Here is a 21716-nt window from a genome sequence, read left to right as displayed (position 1 = left end):
CCCAGTCCCGCCTTCACCATGCCTCCGACACGCCCCCGTCAACTTTGTTCGTTCCCGCGACGGAGTGCAGTTGAAGACGCCCAAAATCGGCTTTCGATTATACCGATTTGGGCGCCTTTGCGAGATGGGCGCCTATCTCCCGTTTTGGGTCAAAATCTGGGCGCCCATCACTTTCGAAATAAGGCTGTATGTAACCTTGTAAGTCTAAGTGCTTTGAAAATACACCTTACACTTTCTTCCTCTAGGCACTATGAACACTGGGGAATAGAGCCCTGGGTAGAACTGAAGGCAGGTCTTCTATATAGCAATGCACCCCAACTGTAAATGTCTCCTTTCCAAAACACACAAAAGACAATAAAAAGCCATGATTAAATATAAAAAATTAAAAAAAAAAAAAAGGATGAGGCGTTATTCTAGAATCAGGAAGCAAGACTACTATAAGCTGCAATATTTACACCAAAGTCCATGAAGCTTTTCAGTCCATGAACTAAGAAAATCCATTTTTATATATTTAGCCAATCTGCTTTGGTGCATTCCAAGAGTGAAATCTAAGTGGGCAGCATTTGCTTTCTCAAACATACAAAATAAACTAAGATGCTTACAGTAGCTGTGGCAATATTTGCAAATAAACATTTCCTCATGCTGTTTATACCCATTTCATGATGTAATCATCAATATTTACTCAGCAAATAATAAAAAAAAAAAATAGCAATAGCAAGGAACGGTCTTTGTGTCTGAAACATTTAGAACAGGAATTACTTAGAGAATGCAACTGCCCATGTGCTAAGTTTAACAAATGAGATGTTACTTATACATGCTGCAAACAAGGAGCAGAGCAAACCAGTTACTCTAAAAGTTCATTTTACTATTGACTAAGATGCAGCTGTGAAACAAAATCCAGCTCAAATTTGTTTGATAAAAGCTCAACAACAATACTGGGAAATCTAAACAGACCAATGAAATGATTAGCTCGTCTTGCTCTACAACTTCAAGGGTGTTTCATTATTAAGCACAGAACTTGTTTCTTTTTTGTGGAATACTTCCAGGTCAATACTTTTGTCCTCCAAACAACTAAGAATCTGATTAAACTCTAGGGCACAAGTCAAGGAGATAAAGTACAAAGGAGCCAGCAGGTCACTCGGAACATCTTTTGCATATGCATTTAAAATTTCCTGCCAGTCCCCTTCCCGGACCCACCCATCAGCGGCAGCCCCCCTCCCGAGCCTACCATTTTGTTGGTGGCTAGTGGGGGCAGGAGCGATCCCCACTGGTTCCTGCCCATGCAAGCTCCTGCATCAAAATATAACTCCTTGGATCCCACCCTCCCAGACACTCCAAAACAAAAAGTTCCTGATGGTCTAGTGGATCCTGACCCCCTACCCCAATATCGTCCCAATACATACCATGTTGGAAGGGAGGAGCAATGACCATTTTCTTCCGCCTCAATACCATCTTGCAAAATGACATCACCTGACCCTGCGTGCTGCATCCTGGGGTGCATCACACAGAGGGTCTGTCTGCCAAGTAAAGGACACTCATCAGGGTCAGGGACAGCCAGTTTGCAAGATAGCGGCACACAAGCAGGAATGAGGGGGTATTTCTTCTGTTTCCTGACAATGGCATGTGGGGGGGGGGGGGGGCACCAAAGAGGTCCACTAGATCATCAAGAATTTCAGGGGAGGGAGGGGAGTGTTAGAAAGGCTCAGGGGAGTCATTTTGGGGTCAGGAGGTGTGTGTGGGGGGGGAGGGGGGGAGGTGGAATCAGTGATCTGAGATGAAATGCTGCATGTCACCTCAGATCACCAAGCCATATTGCAGGTCCTTTACAGCTGTTATGACTTGGCATTCATGCTTCAGCATTCTTCTCTGCAGCTACACTGAGTAGTGAATTAGCCTTACTACCATGACTTTAAATATTCTGTGCATGCAAGGCTTTGCACAAGGTTAGCATGTGAGCTAAACCCCTTTCCACATTGTGAATAGTAATAAATAGAAATAAAACAAAACAGAGAAAAGAAATTATATTTATATACCACATTACCCGTAAATACATAGACCAGTTCAATGTGGCTAACAAATTAACCTCAGAACATTACAATAATAGCAATTAAGATCAGATAACCAATGATAATCTTCTCCGTTGTTAAAACTTAACATTACAATAATGTATTTAGATACAGTATAAGATACAGTCTAATTACACCTGCATAGATTGATTGCTTATAACAAAAACTTGCTAAGGAGGAAGGATTTCAGAAATTTCCAGAAGGTTAACTAGTTATTGATAAGTGTGATTTCTCTCGGGATGGAATTCCATCACTTAGTACCCAGATGAGAGAAAAGTCTATAGCCAATGTGGACTTATATCTGATATTTTGTAGCAGGGGAAGTGTAATTCGAAATAGTCTCTTGAGCCTGGGATAGCGTTGTGAGAGGGAAGTTCAACCAAATCTAACATGTAATACATTTTTTTGATTAGCTTTCAAAGGTATTCCTTCTTCTTCAGATCACCAATGCTGCACTAACGCTGTGTAAAGCCTAAGCACACTTTAATGCATCGGACCCTCCCCAAGCAGCAGCGACTTTCTTTGTAGAGACCCTACTGCACCGTTGACAGTTTCACCTGTTACTGGGCTAGCAGCATGCACCAACCTTTAGTTGCCCTGGAATTCCCCACCCTTGTTTCTACACATACTGTTGTGTTCCGGAGGATCCATTCTCAGATTAAATTCAAAATTGTACAGCCTCACAACTAAAGGGCAGAATAACCTTGAAACACAGAATTATTTTAAACAACTCTTGACCTTCACAAGCCACAGCACTCACTGCATGAGGCATGAACAGAATTGTTTTGCTTTAACTAATGAGCAGGACCTTGTGCAACATTTTTGCATAATACCATTGTATAACAATGAAACATACTAAACTATCAACTAGAAAACACAGCCATATTGCACCAATACTTAAAGTGGAGAAATATACAGATTTTTTTTTTCTTAACCACTATAAATTTTGCGTACTTAAAATTAATGCATTTTACTTTGTTAGCTGCATGGAAAAAAAGATACAGTAGTTTGCTCTGTTACTAAACCTCTCTTCCTTTCACTCTGTGGTTTGAGAGGTGAAGCACTGATGGTGTGACATGACCCAGACTGCATATACAAAGCGCAACCCTGGGGGGAGGGGGGAATCACTGGGCTTCAAAAGATGTTGCTTTTTTATTGCGGGGGGGGGGGGGGGGGGGGGGGGGGGGGGTAGAGGAGGAAAAAAAATGCTACCTCTCACAAGCCCAGCTGGGGTGTTATATACCATCGCTCTTCCCAGGCCTTTTCATCTGCTCACCTAGACTTAGGTAAAAGTTGAAAAGCCCACTCCTGCAATTTTGACCAAAGTAACAATATGCACTTTTATTTTAACTGGCAACTGAGCCATTTGGTGCCAAAGCTATGCCTACAAAACATTTAAATAAAAGTTGGAGTGGTACTAGATGGCCTTTGGACAGAAATGAATCCAATTGGTTTGAACAGAAAAATGTCACAGATGCCTGGTCTTCTGCCAAAACTAGAACAAGTGGGAATTAAAGGAAAGAGCCAATAGAACAGGACCAACCATCAAATCCCTCCCCTGCTATAGGACAGGCAACCATTGCAAGGAGGGTATATATTTTGTTAGAGAATATCAGTAATATACACTACACCACACCAAGTCAACCTAAGGAAAAGTGGTAAAAACAGAGGGCCTCAAACTACAGCTCATGGAGTATCCAGCTGATCAAACTTTCCCCACCTGTGGCTGCTTCTGCCAGCTCCAAGGTTTCTCCCCCCCCCCCCCCATTCCCATGTCTACTGAATATTGCAGAAATGGAGGGATGGGCAGCCTCAACTCAGTTGGGTTTTCAGGATTTCCCCAATGAATATACACACAAGATCTATTTGCAAACACTGGAGGCAGTGCATGCAAATAGGTCTCCTACATATTCACTGGGGAAATCCTGAAAACCTGACTGGATTGTGGCCCTTGAGAACCGTGGTTGCCCACCTGTGAATAAAGGCAATGGTAATTTTCTTCTAGGTCATTCTTTAGACTTGCTTCCATATCACCAGTATAGCTGGGGAATGTGGTGGTTGCTGTCACTAGACCCAATGAGGTACAGTCTCTTCAGAAAATTATCAAGTAAAAGGGGGGGGAGGGGGTTGTTTTGTTTTTAAGGGTTTTTTTGTTGTTGTTTTTTTAATTTGCACTATGCTTATGGGCAAATCAATGATCATGTACATTACAGACATTACACCTGCAGCAAGATAAATGATTTGTCTCTCCATCACAAGACAACACTGATAGTTTTCCACTCTCTCATGCTTTGTAATCACAAATAGGGATGTGCTGGGGTTTACTAGACTATAAAAATCACAAGATGTCCACTGCATCTATTTCTGCATTTGCACATATTTGTTTTTAAATAACACAAAGGAGACATTTAGTATTGTGGGCAGAAATATTACAGCATTCTAAGAAATAAATTGTTGAGAAAATGGGCTACATGTGTTACCATTAAAGAGAGCTGAACAGTACGTTTCTGAAGTTACTTTAGTATGGATGCATAATGAAGAGATTACTGACATTCAAATGCAACATACATTTACCGTTAGAAAGCCTGGAACTTACAAAATTCTTACAACCTGCAACAACTTAAAAATCCTAAATACATTCACAGTATCCATTAAGTTAGTGGCTCTCAAACCTGGTCCTGGATGCACCCCAGCCAGTCAGGTTTTCAGGATATCCACAATGAATATTCAGAATAGAGATTAAGAGATATCTGCATGCAGTGAAGGCAAATCTCTCTCCTGAAAACCTGACTGGCTGGGGTGTTTCCAGGACCAGGTTTGCGAACCACTGGATTAGGCGTTTTCAAATTTAACTAAATCCACGTCTTGTCCTTTGCCTGTCACAGAACTAAGTAGCTTAGGAAAGGAAAGAACAGACTAAGCAAATTCTTTCCTGTACAAGAAAACTATTAATGACCACGGCTAAAGAAGGACCCAATGTGGCTGAAAGCACGTGTACATCGTAATCATCTTTGACTGCTATGCTGACCCAATTAAAAAAAAAACACATCTTGCATTGAATATAGTATTATTCAGGACCAGTGAAGCTCTAAAGAACTGTAAAACTACCATTTTCAACCATACATTCATTGCAGCATCCCAGCACATGCAACAGGTTCAATATTAGATCACCCCTGATTTTGACTTACGTTTCTCATCATCAGCGTGCACTAAAGATGCTGCTCTTGACAAAACATCCAATGGCGTCTCCATGCCGCACCAGACCCTGAAAAAAAAAAAGTTTTAATAAAACTTTTGAATACCAACGTTTTTTTCCTTAGTTGCCCAGAGATCAGACAAACCAAAAGTAGAGAGAGAATGGTGACTATCCACTCACTTCACACCTGGACTAGATTGCTGTGCATCATGTAACAGACCAGCTCCTCATCTTTTTCAATTGAATAGATAATTTACCTTCGGTTTAAACCACCCATTTAACCCAATTGAATTTTTACTACCAATCTTGTCCAATCTCAACTACATTTGCCCCCTCGGCTACATATTAGAATATTTCATTGCATTGCACAAACAGTGTTAGCATCATATCAATGTTATTTGAATGTTCCAATGCGTGCCTATTAGATGTTTCGTTAGTATTCTGACATGCGTATCATATCTATTTGAATATTTTTCCATGCTGCCTATTATGGAGCATGGTTAAGAATTTTCAACAAGATGAGACAGTGATAATTAAGCATGCAGAGAGGGGGTGGAGTGGTTTTGTTAGAACACAGGCGACTTTTCTTCAGCTGGGGGACACTCAATTCTATTTACAGTTGGAGGAAGACAGAACTGATGTTTTTCAGCAACAGATACAGGACATATTCCAAGCTAATCAGGAAGAGAGAACATCAGTTAAAGAATATAAATATTTAGATCAAAAACACACCCCTGTATCCCTCAGATTTATTTTGTCCCTAAAGTGCATGAATCACTCATTAAAACTCCAGGATATCCCATATTAGCAGGGATAGGGTCTCTGTTGGAACTGTTATGTGGATTCCTATCTTCAGCCTTTGGCCCCTAAAATTAACTCTTATACAAGGGGCATCAACACAGCTATTAAAAATACTACAGGAATGCCAATTGCCATTGGATTAACCAGTTACTCTTGTTACAATGGATGTTATGGCTTGGTATACTAACTACCAAAGCCTCTTGATATGGGATGTTCTAGAAAATAATCTAGTTAAATTGCAGATATCAGCTGGAAGAATGTCCTTTTTGATAGCATTAATGACCTGTATATTGCAGAAGAATTATTTTCAATTCTTGGTCTATTTACAGGTGAAAGGAACCGCAGTGGATTTAACGGTTGCTCCAACATTAGCATGTCTGTTTATGGACAAATTTAAACATGATTTTGTTTATTCATCTGAGATTTTTCAAGATATTTTGATTTGGAAGCGCTTCATCGATGATGTGTATTTTTGTTTGGACAGCTGGTATGAATAAACTGCAAAGGTTTTTTGTTTGTTTGTTTTTCTAAATCCTGGATAAATACCTGTGACCCCCAATATACAGTTTGTAGCTGTGTTTCATGAGAGGTCATATTGGTTTTTGTTTTTTTTTATATTATAACCTCTTATGAACAGGGACATTTTGAGATTACTATCAAGTGAATTTTTGAAAGAGAAGGGTGCCCATCTTCCGACACAAATCGGAAGATGGGCGTCCTTCTCGCAAGGTCGCCCAAATCGGCATAATCGAAAGCCAATTTTGGACGCCCTCAACTGCTTTCTGTTGCAGGGACAACCAAAGTTCACGGGGGCGTGTCGGCAGTGTAACGAAAGTGGGACTGGGGCGTGCTTAGGAGATGGGCGTCCTCGGCCAATAATGGAAAAAAGAAGGGCATCCCTGACAAACACTTGGGCGACTTTACTTGGTCCATTTTTTTTTCACAACCAAGCATCAAAAAGGTACCCAAACTGACCAGATGACCACCGGAGGGAATCGGGGATCACCTCCCCTTACTCCCCCAGTGGTCACTAACACCCTCCCACCCTCAAAAAACATCTTTAAAAATACTTTTTTGCCAGCCTCAAATGCCATACTCAGGTCCATCGCAGCAGTATGCAGGTCCCTGGAGCAGTTGTAGTGGGTGCAGTGTACTTCAGGCAGGTGGACCCACGCCCATTCCCTCCCACCTGTTACACTTGTGGTAGTAAATGTGAACCCTCCAAAACCCACTGTACCCACATGTAGGTGCCCCCCTTCATCCCTAAGGGCTATGGTAGTGGTGTACAGTTGTGGGTTTTGGGGGGCTCAGCACACAAGGTAAGGGAGCTATGCACCTGGGACCTTTTTCTGAAGTCCACTGCAGTGCCCCCTAGGGTGCCCAGTTGGTGTCCTGGCATGTGAGGGGGACCAGTGCACTACGAATGCTGGCTCCTTCCACGACCAAATGGCTTGGATTTGGTTGTTTTTGGGTTGGCGTCCTCGGTTTCCACTATCGCCGAAAACCGGGGATGACCATCTCAAAAACGACCTAAGGACGACCATCTCTAAGGTCAACCTAAGTTTCATGATTTGGGCATCCCCAACTGTATTATCGAAATGAAAGATGGATGCCTATCTTGTTTCGATAATACGGGTTTGCCCGCCCCTTTACGGGGCCATCCTGCAAGGACGCCCTCATGAAAACTTGGGCGCCCCTTTCGATTATGCCCCTCTATATATCAAAAAGAAACCGATTGCAACACGCTGCTACATTATTGAAGTCATCACCCCTGTCATTTACAAGACAACATACCAGTAGGTCAATTCTTGCGATTGCGTTGATTATGTTCTACTGCGGTTGAGTATAAGAATCAAGCAGTGATTATGTTTCAGATATTTCTGGATCATGCTTACCCAAGGAATGTGGTAAAGAGAGCATATAAAAGGGCATTATATGTGCAAAGACATTGGTTACTTAATGGAAAGCCAAGAATGGAATCGTCAAAGAACCCGTGTTTTACCTTATTCTACCATGGCTTTTGATATTAGGCGAATTATACAAAAACACTGGAGTGTAGTTCAGTAACATCCACAGTTAAGGGTCTCTTTACAGTTTGCCTATCATCATCATAAGAACTTGGCAGAAATGTTAATAATTTGGAGTTTACCTGATTTATTATCAGCAACAGAAGTTGGCATAGTGGGCAATTTTCCTTGTGGTCATTGAGTTTACTGTATTTATATTTGGCAAGTGGATTAAATACCAATGCCATACAGTCAGAGAAGATATTTTTTGAGGGGCAAATATATATGGGACAGAGGGGCATTTTCGAAAGGGACATACAAGTTGCGATTTGGTCATGCATGCAAAAATGCGAAATCAAGGGGCAGGGAAACCCGTATTTTCGAAACAAGGACGACGTCCATCTTTCGTTTCGAAAATACCGTCAGATAGCCAAATCCTTAAATTTGGACGTTCCTAGACATGGATGTTTCTGACTTTTGGCAATTTTCGAAATCAAAGACGTCCATGTCAAAAATGTCCTAATGCAAGCCATTTGGGCGGGGGAGGAGCCAGCATTTCTAGTGCACTGGTCCCCCTCAAATGCCAAGACACCAACCGGGCACCCTAGGGGGCACTGCAGTGGACTTCATAAACTGCTCCCAGGTACATAGCTCCCTTACCTTATGTGCTGAGCCCCCCAAACCCACTACCCACAACTGTACACCACTACCATAACCCTTACGGGTAAAGGGGGGCACCTATATGTGGGTACAGTGGGTTTCGGAGGGCTCGCTGTTTCCTCCACAAATGTAACAGGTAGGGGGGGTATAGGCCTGGGTCCGCCTGACTGCACTGAAGTACCCACTAAAACTGCTCATGGGACCATGCGCTGTCATGGACCGCAGTATGACATCTGAGGCTGGTATAGACGCTGGCACGACATTTTAAAGATGTTTTTTGAGGGTGGGAGGGGGTTAGTGACCACTGGGGGAGTAATGGGAGATCATCTCCAATTCTCTCTGGTGGTCATCTGGTCATTTCGAACACCTTTTTGTGCCTTATTCGTACTAAAAACATGTCTGGGTAAAAACATCCAAGTGTTCGTTATGGACGTCCTTGTTTTTTTTCGATTATGGATCAAGGACGTCCAAGTGTTAGGCACGCCCAAGTTCCATCTTTACTATGCCCCGACACGCCCCCTTGCGACGGAGTGCAGTTGGAGACGTCCTAAATCGGGTTTCGATTATACTGATTTGGACGTCCCTGGGAGAAGGATGTCCATCTTACGATTTATGTCGAAAGATGGATGCCCTCTTTCGAAAATGAGCCCAATAGTAACATAGTAGATGACAGCAGAGAAAAACCTGCACGGTCCATCCAGTCTGCCCAACAAGACAAACTCATATGTGCTACTTTATGTGTATATTTCACCTTGATTTGTATCTGCCACTCTCAGGGCACAGACCGCAGAAGCCTGCCCAGCACTAGCCCCGACTCCCACCACTGGTGCCACCATGCAACCTCTGCTAAACATCCAAGGATCCTTTCCCTCCAAACAGAATTACCCTATGTTTATCCCACGCATCTTTGAATTCCATTACTGTTTTCATCTCCACCACCTCCCGCGGGAGGGCATTCCAAGCATCCACCACTCTCTCTGTGAAAAAATACTTCCTGACATTTTTCTTGAGTCTGCCCCCCTTCAACCTCATTTCATGTCCTCTAGTTCTACAGCCTTCCCATATCTGGAAAAGGTTCGTTTCCGGATTAATACCTTTCAAATATTTGAACATCTGTATCATATCACCCCTGTTTCTCCTTTCCTCCAGGGTATACATGTTCAAGTCAGCAAGTCTCTCCTCATATGTCTAGTAACGCAAATCCCATATAATTTTTGTAGCTTTTATTTGCACCGCTTCAATTCTTTTTACATCCTTAGCAAGATACGGCCTCCAAAACTGAACATACTCCAGGTGGGGCCTCACCAATGACTTGTAGAGGGGCATCAACACCTCCTTTCTTCTGCTGGGCACATCTCTCTCTATACAGCCTAGCAACCTTCTGGCTACGGCCACTACCTTGTCACACTGTTTCGTCGCCTTCAGATCCTCAGATACTATCACCCCAAGATCCTTCTCCCCGTCTGTACATAGATTCTCTATGCCTAACACATGTGTCTCCCGTGGATTTCTATTTCCTAAGTGCATCACTTTGCATTTCTTCGCATTGAATTTTAATTGCCAAACATTAGACCATTCTTCTAGCTTCTGCAGATCCTTTTTCACGTTTTCCACTCCCTCCGGGGTGTCCACTCTATTACAAATCTTGGTATCATCCGCAAAAAGGCAAACTTTACCTTCTAACCCTTCGGCAATGTCACTCACAAATATATTGAACAGAATCAGCTCCAGCACCGATCCCTGAGGCAGTCCACTACTCACCTTTCCCTCATCTGAGCGAATTCCATTAACCACCACCCTCTGGCGTCTGTCCGTCAACCAGTTCCTAATCCAGTTCACCACGTCAGGCCCTATCTTCAGCCTGTCAAGTTTATTCAAGAGCCTCCTGTGGGGAACCGTATCAAAAGCTTTGCTGAAATCTAAGTACATTATGTCTATAGCACGTCCTTGATTCAATTCTCCGGTCACCCAGTCAAAGAATTCAATGAGATTCGTTTGGCACGATTTACCTTTGGTAAAACCATGTTGTCTCAAATCTTGCAACTTATTGGCTTCCAGAAAATTCACAATCCTTTTCTTCAGCATCGCTTCCATTACTTTTCCAATAACCGAAGTGAGAGGCTTACCGGCCTGCAGTTTCCAGCTTCTTCCCTATCACCACTTTTGTGATGATAGACAATGCAAGTGATTAACTGTATAATATGCCCTTGTTCTAAATACTACATAGGACAAACAAAACGCAAGATTAAATAATTGGATAGCCCAACACGAGTAATTTACAGCTGACCTATTTGGAAGCTCCTTTGGTACAACATTGGCACGATGAAGGTCATACAGTTTCGGATCTAAAGTCTGCAGTTTTACAACAAATTCAATTGAGTCGTGGGGGAGATGTGTCAAGTATTGATTCATAAAGAGCAAAGATTTATATTTCAATGAGGCACAGTATCTCCAATTGGATTAAAGTTCATTGGACAGCTATTCTATGACCTGTGCATGCACTGGTTCAAAAGGACAGTCGGCGTCCTTAGTTTCCTACGATGCCATTTTGAGGCAGGCTAGTTCCTGCTCCCCTTGTAAGCCTGTAGAGTTTGATGCGTTTAAATTTTTTTTTTTTGGCATATATTAGTTTATTATTTTGTTTTGTTAGTTAAGGTACCCCCTGATGAAATCGGGGTGTTTGGAGGAGCAAAGCACTGTATCTATTCGGTCACAGCAGAAGAACAGTTATGGGAATTTATTCCTGGTTTCAACCTTTAAAGTGTCCCTATTTTTGATTTTTTGTTAGATTTTTGGACCAAGTTTAAAAGAATTGTGTTTGAAGAACTGAACTGTGGACTTTTATGATTTGCTATTAAACAATGAGGAAGTGTTATGATAGATATGTGGCCTTACTATGAACGAATTTATTCACTTACTGGTCACATGGGTTTTCTGAGCATATTCGCTTTATAATTTATTGTATTTATTTATTGTAATCCTTGGGATTACAATAAATAATCCTTGGGAATTTGGTTCATATGCATATTCATTAGGGATATCCTGAAAACCCAACTAGCTGGTGGTCCACCAGGACAGGTTTGAGAACCACTGTTTTATACTCCTCCTACTAGGGAAGCAGAACAGGACTGCCACAAAGTATATAAGCATTGCCTTACTGCAGTGCTTCTCAACCCAGTCCGCAAGGCACACCTAGCCAACTGAGTTTTCAGGATATACACTATGAATATGCATGAGACAGATTTTGCACGCACTGCTTCTTTGGTATGCAAAACTCATCACAGAAATAAGCGGCAGATTTTTTTTCCATGACCACATTAATAATGACTTATGGATCGTTTATAGAACTACATGCAAGCAGAGTCCTTTAGTTCACTCCAGGGATACAACAAGGCAAAGAGCAGAAACCATGCCCTGAAACACAGGGGCCAAGCCAGGCAGAAGCTGCAGTGGTAATGGGTGATGAGAGGCAGCAAAGGCAACATTTCTTTTCTCCCAGTGGCATCTCTGGACACAAGGGGCAAGCTAGGTATACAGGATGGCATTATACCCACTTACACAGTTTAGCCTCTCTCTCTGCTGTCCTTATATCAGCTTATTGAAAAGCATTACTGTGTTAGCAATTATTGAACCTATTTTGAAGGTGGTTAAGAGCTCACGTGGTAGGCCCTGCGTTTTAGTGTCCCCTTGACATGCCCCCTCCCAAAAAATAAACACATTTTTTAGTACACGATTAGTACACACTGATTTGGCCCTTACTGCAGGACGCCAGAACAGCTCCCAGGCTCCCATGGTCGTAAGTTGAGGACCCTTGATAAAGAGAAAGCTAAACGGGTCCGTCGGGACCTCATTCTAATACAAACATTTATGGAGCAACGGAGCAACTGAGCAGTCATAAGATAAGTAGTTTTGATTATTTTGCCACTATTAGACCATTGAGAGTTTTTTTTTTTTAACCCGTGATTACTTTTTTACTGTGAGCCCTAATTATTTGTGGTTGAGACCAATCAGTGGAGCCACAGTCGTGTGAGGTTTTCCTCTCACTGTCAATACAAACGCCAGCACGCAGTGGTTGCAGGTGTTAAACTGAGATTCACTCAGGGTATTGTTGCATGTCCCTCAGTAAGCCATTTTAAGCTGTGGTAAACACACACTGGCGCTTACTGAGATTTACCAGAGCATCTAATTTTGAAAACAGACTCGATAAGCGACCATGAAAAAATAATGCATGCATCTGGAATGATGTTATAGAAGAAAAGTAAACAAACAAACAAATAAAAAAGTGCATGAGATGATGGGAGGTAAAAACCCTGATAGAAAAGCCTGAACAGAACAGATGTGATTTTCTGGACAGGCTCTCAGAGATTGGTGCTCACATCAGTATTAGAGGGCAGTTTGAGAAGCTCACATTAAGGAAGCTTTTAGGCGGTAATGTTGAAATAAGCAAGCCTAATTTTGAAGGATACAAATATCTTCCAACAAAATTTTCAAAAGGAAAAGCAGAATAGTTTAATTTCAAAATTTGCTAATGCACGTACTTTAGATGTGCAATTTATGCGGGCAGCCAAATAGATCCAAAACAACAGCATATGCATATCTGAAAATCAAACGCGCACATTCATGAATTCAGTGGTAGCCTGTATGAACATAGGCTCCTTGAATATTTGGAAAATATGTTTAAAGTATTTAAAAAAAAAAAAAAGGATATTTTTAAAATTTTTCAATACACTGTTTGTTAGCTCCTAATATACTCCTGAGAAAATACCATAAGGATCTTTTTTCACTGTTTGAAGATGCAGATACAATATCCTTTATAAATTCTTACTATGTATAGAATCAGAAAGCAGGGAATGAGGTGCAAACTGAGTTGCCCTCAATGAACTTAACTGATTTCCTTGAAACTTCAAGATATTACCACTAGGGCAGCTCTACTTGGCACCTTTAATATGGAGCAGGAAAACATGAATGTATTGAAGTTGTATTTTAAGAAAAGACACACATACATGAATTGGTTTTTTAGGGCTGTTGAAATCTCACAATTACATTTATAATCTTGACTGATCTGGCACTGCTGTACTTACTGGTCTGTTTGCATTGCAGATGCTTCCCATGACCCAGGCAAGTACAGCAATGCTGGAAGGGAGAGTGTAGCCTGGCACAGTAATCCAGTCAACTTGCAATTAAAAAATTTTAATCACGCCAAAAATTAAACTCAATCACATTCTTTAACGTGATTAATCCATAGCCCTAATTGTTTTCTTCTCCCAATCTAACCACACTATCAGAAATTCCTCTTTTTAACTATTTAAAACAAACACTTTGGAAGCCTGTTCAGAAGCTTGTTCATGGGCCCTTTTACTAAACTTTTCCTATACCTAAATGTTAACTTGCCTTCAGCTAATGAAAAAAAGCTGAAACTCAATACAAATATTTTAAAACGTATTTAGTTGTGCAGTTTTATAAGTACATAAATCAAATTGCCTGTGCACCTATAAGTGTATAAGTCTGGGTAAAGCTGTAATATGCATGCACACACATATTTACACTATCTTAAGAAGCAGATTAATAGTTGCATAAAAGTATTTATGAATCACTGGGGGAGGGGAGTTGCTGGAGTGTGGTTTATTCAGTTGCCTATGTTGCCTTTATAAAATAGGTTCTTTTTGAAACTTTTCACATACGCATTCTGTATTCTTAAACAGAAAATAAGGGGGGGGGGGGGGGTCTTTTTTAACTATTTAAAGCAGACACTTTGGAAACCAATACATGGGCCCTTTTACTAAACTGCAGTAAAAAGGACCCTGCACTAGCAGTGCGGGGGGGGGGGGGCATTTTTGCTGTGTGCTGAGCCCCTTTTCACTGCAGTGGGTAAAAAGGTCGAAAGACATGACCATGAGGTAAGATTGCTCTTACCGTGTGGCCATGGGGGGGGGGGGAGGGGAGCACTTAGTCCCACGCTAACCCAGTGGAAACCAGGTAGTACATGGTGCTGACCAATTCCTGCCGGGTAACCCCCTGCGAATTCCCTGCACAGGGGGTGGAACTACCACCGGTGCCCATGTTGGGCCGGCGGTAGCTCCAGATTGGCGTATGGTGCGCCTACAGTGGGCTTACCACTGCTTAGTAAAAGGGCCCACAGATAGCTCTGTGGAAAAAAAAATTGACCCCTTGCAAAAGGATCAGTAACAAACCAAAGGAAGATGCAAGTTAAAAAAAATGTTAATTGATACTTGTAGAAGAGTCAGAGGTTATATAACTTTTGTTTTCACTGGGATAATTTCACCCACACAGTTCATTTGTGTAAAAGGAAGCATCATCTTTTTCATTTTATTAACTGCTGCTCTACAGATAAAATCCATATTATGCAAATCTAGCATCGCTTAGGAGCAATGTCATACTGCTCTTGTAATAGTAAATGGGGCATATGTTAAATGGAAGACATACGTAAAAATTAAAAGGTATGGTACTCAATTTGGGGGCTGGTTCATGAAGGCTTCCCCCTTTCCAATGTTGGGGGTCCTTTTACTAAGGTGTGTTAATGGATTTAGCGCATGCTAAATGCTGTGCAGCCCATTGTATACTTATGGGTTGCATGTCACTTAATGCACACTAATTTGTTATTGCCCACCAAATCCATTCTGCATCTTAGTAAAAAGACCCCTTGTGTCTTACAGGAGAAGGAAAGAGAGAAAGTTTATCATGTCCCTAAACGTCACCAAAAAATATTTCTTCTTTAACTGTTAAAATGCAGCCATCGTCTTCATTTTTATCAATCTTCCCTGTAGCCTATCTTGAGGCTTCAGGGTTGGATTTTATCAGTTCCTCATCTTTGTAAATCTGTCTTGAGAAGAGTTACATAGGTACTCACAAAAATGAGGATGCATCGAAGTTGGGTGTACTTAAACTTGGTTAGCAAAGAGCACAGCATAATCTGTTTGCTAACCAAGTTTACGTACACTCAACTTTGATGTTCCGCTGAAGAAGCCAGTTGGTGAAACGAGACCCCATTGGGATGAATGTAGAAGAATACAGCTAAGTGTACTTGGTTCAAATATTAATGAACATTAATTTTTTTGCAATGACGGCAAAGATTTTTGTTAGGCACTATTGCACTCTTCTTGGAGGTTTTTTGACCAATGATTACGAGTAGTCTGTTGAGACATAGAGCATAGAAGTGGAGGAGTAGCCTAGTGGTTAGTGCAATGGACTTGGGATCCTGGGGAACTGAGTTCAATTCCCACTGCAGCTCCTTGTGACTCTGGGCAAGTCACTTAACCCTCCATTGCCCCTGGTACAAAATAAGTACCTGAATATGTGTAAACTGCTTTGAATGTAGTTGCAAAAACCTCAGAAAGGCGGTATATCAAGTCCCAGTTCCCTTTCCCTATTTGAGATTCTACATGGAATGTTGCTGTTGCTACTATTTGAAGATTCTACATGGAACGTTGCTACTATTGGAGATTCTAGACGGAATGTTGCTACTATTGAGATTCTGTTGCTACTATTTGAGATTCTACATGGAATGTTACTATTCCACTAGCAACATTCCATGTAGAAGCCTGCCCTTGCAGATCAGCAATGCGGCCGCACAGGCTTGCAGGACGTCAGACTCACAGAAACAGAAGCCTGTGCGGCCGCGTTGCTGATCTGCAAGGGCAGGCTTCTACATGGAATGTTGCTAGTGGAGGAGTGGCCTAGTGGTTAGTGCAGTGGACTTTGATCCTGGGGAACTGAGTTCAATTCCCACTGCAGCTCCTTGTGACTCTGGGCAAGTCGCTTAACCCTCCATTGCCCCTGGTACAAAATAAGTACCTGAATATGTGTAAACCGCTTTGAATGTAGTTGCAAAAACCTCAGAAAGGCGGTATATCAAGTCCCATTTCCCTTCCCTTAGTCTGCAGACTGTCTGGTAAGATATCAGTATTGGGAATGTTCCCTGTCTACAGACACTTCTGAGATCTTTTTCCTCCATTAGCACTTTTTTAAAAATACATTTTTGTCCCATCCACTTTTTGGTTCAATTACAAAGGTACACCAAGAGGGTTTTTTTGTTTTTAATTTAAGCAGGTAACTTTATTGTAGAGCTCGTAAAACACCCAACAAGAATAATACTAGGAATACCAAGTTAAAAGAACAATCCCAGAAAGGCACCAATGCAAACAAATCAGAAATACCTGCAATTTTGAAAAGCGAGAAGCTAAGAAAAATCACATAGATTAACATGTCCATTCTCCATACTAAACCCCCCACCCAGACCTATACCCAACCCTCCCAATCCCCTCCCTCCATCTACGTGACCCAGACACAGCACATATCAAACAAAAGAAACCCAAACTATACAAGCAAAGGTGCCCAAATTTTTCCCACTTAAATGTCTTTTGGCAAGATGCCAAAAGCTTCTCCATTTTGCAAATGTACCATATTAAGTTGTACCATTTAAGCAATGATGGGCAACAAGATTGTTTACAAAGCAGTGTTTTAATGCAACTCGACTTGTGATTGCTCGTTCTTGGAAGCAAACAGCCATTGCTACTGGCTCCCACAAGGGTTTTGTTAAAAAAAGAAAAAAATACTGCATAGGGTTTTTGTTTTGTTTAACTTAGGGCAACAGAGGTAAAGGTGACTTGCACAAGGTCATGAGAAGCATCAGTGATAGAAGCAAGATTTGAACACCAACTTCCCTGATTCTCAGTCCACTGCTCTATCAGGCTACTCCTCTACTCATGTGACTTAGCCCTTAACGTACTGTTGTACAGTCATTATACCAAATTTAAAAACCAAATTGTGGCACAGACAACAGCACCTCAAGTTTGGATCTCCTGTACATCTGAGCTTGGGCAAGTACGGGAGGGGTACACCGAGGCCTGGGGAGGAATGTTGGTATAGATAGCAAGCCAGCAATGACTATAGCAATTGCCCCTGAAACGCAAGCATAGGTATTAAAGATGCATCTGATAAATGCCAGTGAGAGACCCTAATGCATCCTAGACATGGCCTAGAGAGTTGCATAGGATCAGAAACTTAACTCATGTCTGCCTGTATCTACCCTGTCCCCCTGGAATCTTACCTGTCCTCGCAAGAATTTAAAGGTACCTAAAATAAAAACTGCAGTCAGCACTCTCTGGGTTTGAGCCACAGCACTGCAGGCAATGAAGGAATGGAAGTTGGAACACGCTGGTGCTGCGTGCTGAGAGGTCACCATAGGCACGTGCCAGTAGGTCAGATGACCTCTGATGCCTGTGCCTGTGTCAGAGCAGAGGCCTGCGCATCAGCCCGAGAGCAAAGAGGTTTAATGGAAGACTTTCCACATCTGCGCTGTTAAAACAAGGAGGCGGCAGCACTCAAAAAATGTGGTACTTGGTAGGTGAAAGGATGGCACAGGTTCAGCTGCTGTCCCCACAGGAACCCCACAACCTCAGAGGGGATTCCCGTGAACCCCGCTCCCATGCAGGTCTCCACATGGAACAAGAAAAGCCACAGACACCACTAAAAGGATTACATAATTGTCTCAACCTATAATGAGTCAATGAAGTTGTAGTTATAGTATACACTAAAACAACGGAGAACAGCTTGCGACAGTGATTCCACCAGACTAATAACGTTATAAGCATTTCTTTTCATTCTGCTACCAGGGATTTTATGCAGCCAACACAATGCTAGGTAACAGCAATCACAATAGCCCAGGTGAATTTAAACAGGAACAAATGTTTGGTAAACTCCACCTCAAGGAACTCATTCTACGCCTTCCACTCTGTCTTCTCAGCATCTCCTTTTAAATTATGTCTTCTATTTTTTTTTTTTTTTTTTAAATCTTCCTTCAAAACGTCTAGGGGATTTTTTTTTTTAACCAAGATTTTGGCATTACTCATTTGTAGGAAAATAAAGCATCACCCTTCATTTCAGCTAAAAAGAGAAGCTGAAGACAATGATATTTCTTAATTCATTTGCAGGGTTACATCAGTCGGTGATGTAATATATACATGTATCAGTTGGTATGAACCAGTTTGTTGTGTCTTTACACTGTACCACCCAACCATCCAGTATCATGTGCAAGGGTGGAAAAATATTCAGTGTTTGGGTGCCAGCCCAGAATTATTTGGAACCAAGAAAATTTCTTGCTTAAAAACTTCTCATTTATTTTTTACTGCTATTTTTGAGCAATAGTTCTCTTTTATATGAGGGAGAGGTAAGCATGGAAAGATATGCTGCTTCTGCTTTTTATCCTCATACATTTTTAATCCTCTGCTCTCCCCTTCTTTCAGCTTTTTTTTTTTTTTTTTTAAACCTCGGCACCATAAATAGGCAGTAACAGTCACCCAGCCAAATAAATCCCTTGGAAGTGGAAAAATGACTCAAAAGCAAGTGTGGGTCAGCAATAAAAAGCCAGGAGAAGTGCTGCTCATCTCCGGGCATTGGGGTTGAGAGGTCAGGCAGGGGTAAGGATGGAGGACAGCAAGGAGCAGAGTTGGGGTGGGGTGGTAGAGGGCACAAATACATTCGCATATCCCCCATTTAGCAAGACTTTGTGGTTGTGCTTAAAGTTTGGTGCATTACTGCAGATTTATACTGGTTTTCTATAACAGACATGACATGAAGTGGAGGAGTGGCCTAGTGGTTAGAGCACCAGTCTTGAAATCCAGAGGTGGCTGGTTCAAATCCCGCTGCTGCTCCTTGTGATCTTGGGCAAATCACTTAACCCTCCATTGCCTCAGGTACAAACTTAGATTGTGAGCCCTCCTGGGACAGAGAAATATCCAGTGTACCTGAATGTAACTCACCTTGAGCTACTACTGAAAAAGGTGTGAGCAAAATTTAAATAAATATTGAAGATTCTACATGGAATGTTGCTATTATTGGTGGTGATTCTACATGGAATGTTGCTGAATGGAGGAGTGGCCTAGTGGTTAGAGCACTGGGCTTGCAATCCAGAGATGGCCGATTCAAATCCCACTGCTGCTCCTTGTGATCTTGGGCCCTTGAGCTACTACTGAAAAAGGTGTGAGCAAAACCTAAATAAATAAAATGCAACTCTGCTGTTATAGAACAGTAGCTCAGCATCTGGTTTTTTGGTACCTTTTATAAAACTGCTCCCATAAAGTATACCAGTGATTTAAACTGCCCCTCCATCCAGACGCAGGATAGTTTCCAGGTTTAAATTGCTTCAAAAAAACCCACTCACAAACCTATAACTTATGCTTTCAAAAATGACCAAAACCCAATAAGGCTCAGGCCATTCTCAATAGGATAGCCTAGAAAAGCAGCAGAAAAGTCAGGCATATGATTTTTTTTTTTCATCCACCGTTCTTACAAAGGATACAACATACTAAAAACATTCATTACGAACATCTAGAAATTTAAAAAAAAAAAAAAAGAAAACCAACAAGGAGAAATCTGGGATTAAAAAGTCAAACACCATAAGTTTCAATCCTAGATATGAATGATTTGCACAGCTTTAACATGTAAGATTCAGTTACCTTAAATTCATAAATAAGTCAGTTATTCACTCACACACTTTCCATTTGGGCTTAAAAAGAAATGCTGTGGGAAGTTAGGTCTACATTTTTTAGAGCACATTTTCATAGCCTGAAAAATTCACTTGGGGAAAGCGAATGCTACATACCTGTAGAAGGTATTCTCCGAGGACAGCAGGCTGATTGTTCTCACTGATGGGTGACGTCCGCGGCAGCCCCTCCAATCGGAATCTTCACTAGCAAAAGCCTTTGCTAGCCCTCGCGCACTGCGCATGCGCGGCCGTCTTCCCGCCCGAAACCGGCTTGGGCCGGCCAGTCTCATGTGTAGCAAAACAAAGACAAGGGAAGACACAACTCCAAAGGGGAGGCGGGCGGGTTTGTGAGAACAATCAGCCTGCTGTCCTCGGAGAATACCTTCTACAGGTATGTAGCATTCGCTTTCTCTGAGGACAAGCAGGCTGCTTGTTCTCACTGATGGGGTATCCCTAGCCCCCAGGCTCACTCAAAACAACAACCATGGTCAATTGGGCCTCGCAACGGCGAGGACATAACTGAGATTGACCTAAAAAATTTACCAACTAACTGAGAGTAGAGCCTGGAACAGAACAAACAGGGCCCTCGGGGGGTGGAGTTGGATCCTAAAGCCCAAACAGGTTCTGAAGAACTGACTGCCCGAACCGACTGTCGCGTCGGGTATCCTGCTGCAGGCAGTAATGAGATGTGAATGTGTGGACAGATGACCACGTCGCAGCTTTGCAAATTTCTTCAATAGAGGCTGACTTCAAGTGGGCTACCGACGCTGCCATGGCTCTAACATTATGAGCCGTGACATGACCCTCAAGAGCCAGCCCCGCCTGGGCGTAAGTGAAGGAAATGCAATCTGCTAGCCAATTGGATATGGTGCGTTTCCCCACAGCCACTCCCCTCCTATTGGGATCAAAAGAAACAAACAATTGGGCGGACTGTCTGTTGGGCTGTGTCCGCTCCAGATAGAAGGCCAATGCTCTCTTGCAGTCCAATGTGTGCAGCTGACGTTCAGCAGGGCAGGAATGAGGACGGGGAAAGAATGTTGGCAAGACAATTGACTGGTTCAGATGGAACTCCGACACGACCTTTGGCAAGAACTTAGGGTGAGTGCGGAGGACTACTCTGTTATGATGAAATTTGGTGTAAGGGGCCTGGGCTACCAGGGCCTGAAGCTCAACGACTCTACGAGCTGAAGTAACTGCCACCAAGAAAATGACCTTCCAGGTCAAGTACTTCAGATGGCAGGAATTCAGTGGCTCAAAAGGAGGTTTCATCAGCTGGGTGAGAACGACATTGAGATCCCATGACACTGTAGGAGGTTTGATAGGGGGCTTCGACAAAAGCAAACCTCTCATGAAGCGAACAACTAAAGGCTGTCCTGAGATCGGCTTACCTTCCACACGGTAATGGTATGCACTGATTGCACTAAGGTGAACCCTTACAGAGTTGGTCTTGAGACCAGACTCAGACAGGTGCAGAAGGTATTCAA

At 42.2% G+C, this 21716-nt stretch overlaps 1 protein-coding gene across 1 annotated transcript in view; it reads right to left on the bottom strand.

Annotated features, from left to right (window-relative positions):
* VGLL4 (vestigial like family member 4) overlaps window positions 1–21716 on the bottom strand; it is a 239034-nt gene that overhangs the window by 199626 nt on the left and 17692 nt on the right. Inside the window, exon 2 of the mRNA XM_030205734.1 lies at window positions 5255–5331. Within this exon, the coding sequence (XP_030061594.1) occupies window positions 5255–5318 (64 nt within the window). The 5' untranslated portion in view covers window positions 5319–5331. The remainder of the gene's footprint in view (window positions 1–5254; window positions 5332–21716) is intronic.

The sequence above is a fragment of the Microcaecilia unicolor genome, chromosome 6 (assembly GCF_901765095.1).
Source record: "Microcaecilia unicolor chromosome 6, aMicUni1.1, whole genome shotgun sequence".
Taxonomy (NCBI): Eukaryota; Metazoa; Chordata; class Amphibia; order Gymnophiona; family Siphonopidae; genus Microcaecilia; species Microcaecilia unicolor.
This window is presented reverse-complemented; position numbering and strand designations above follow the sequence as displayed.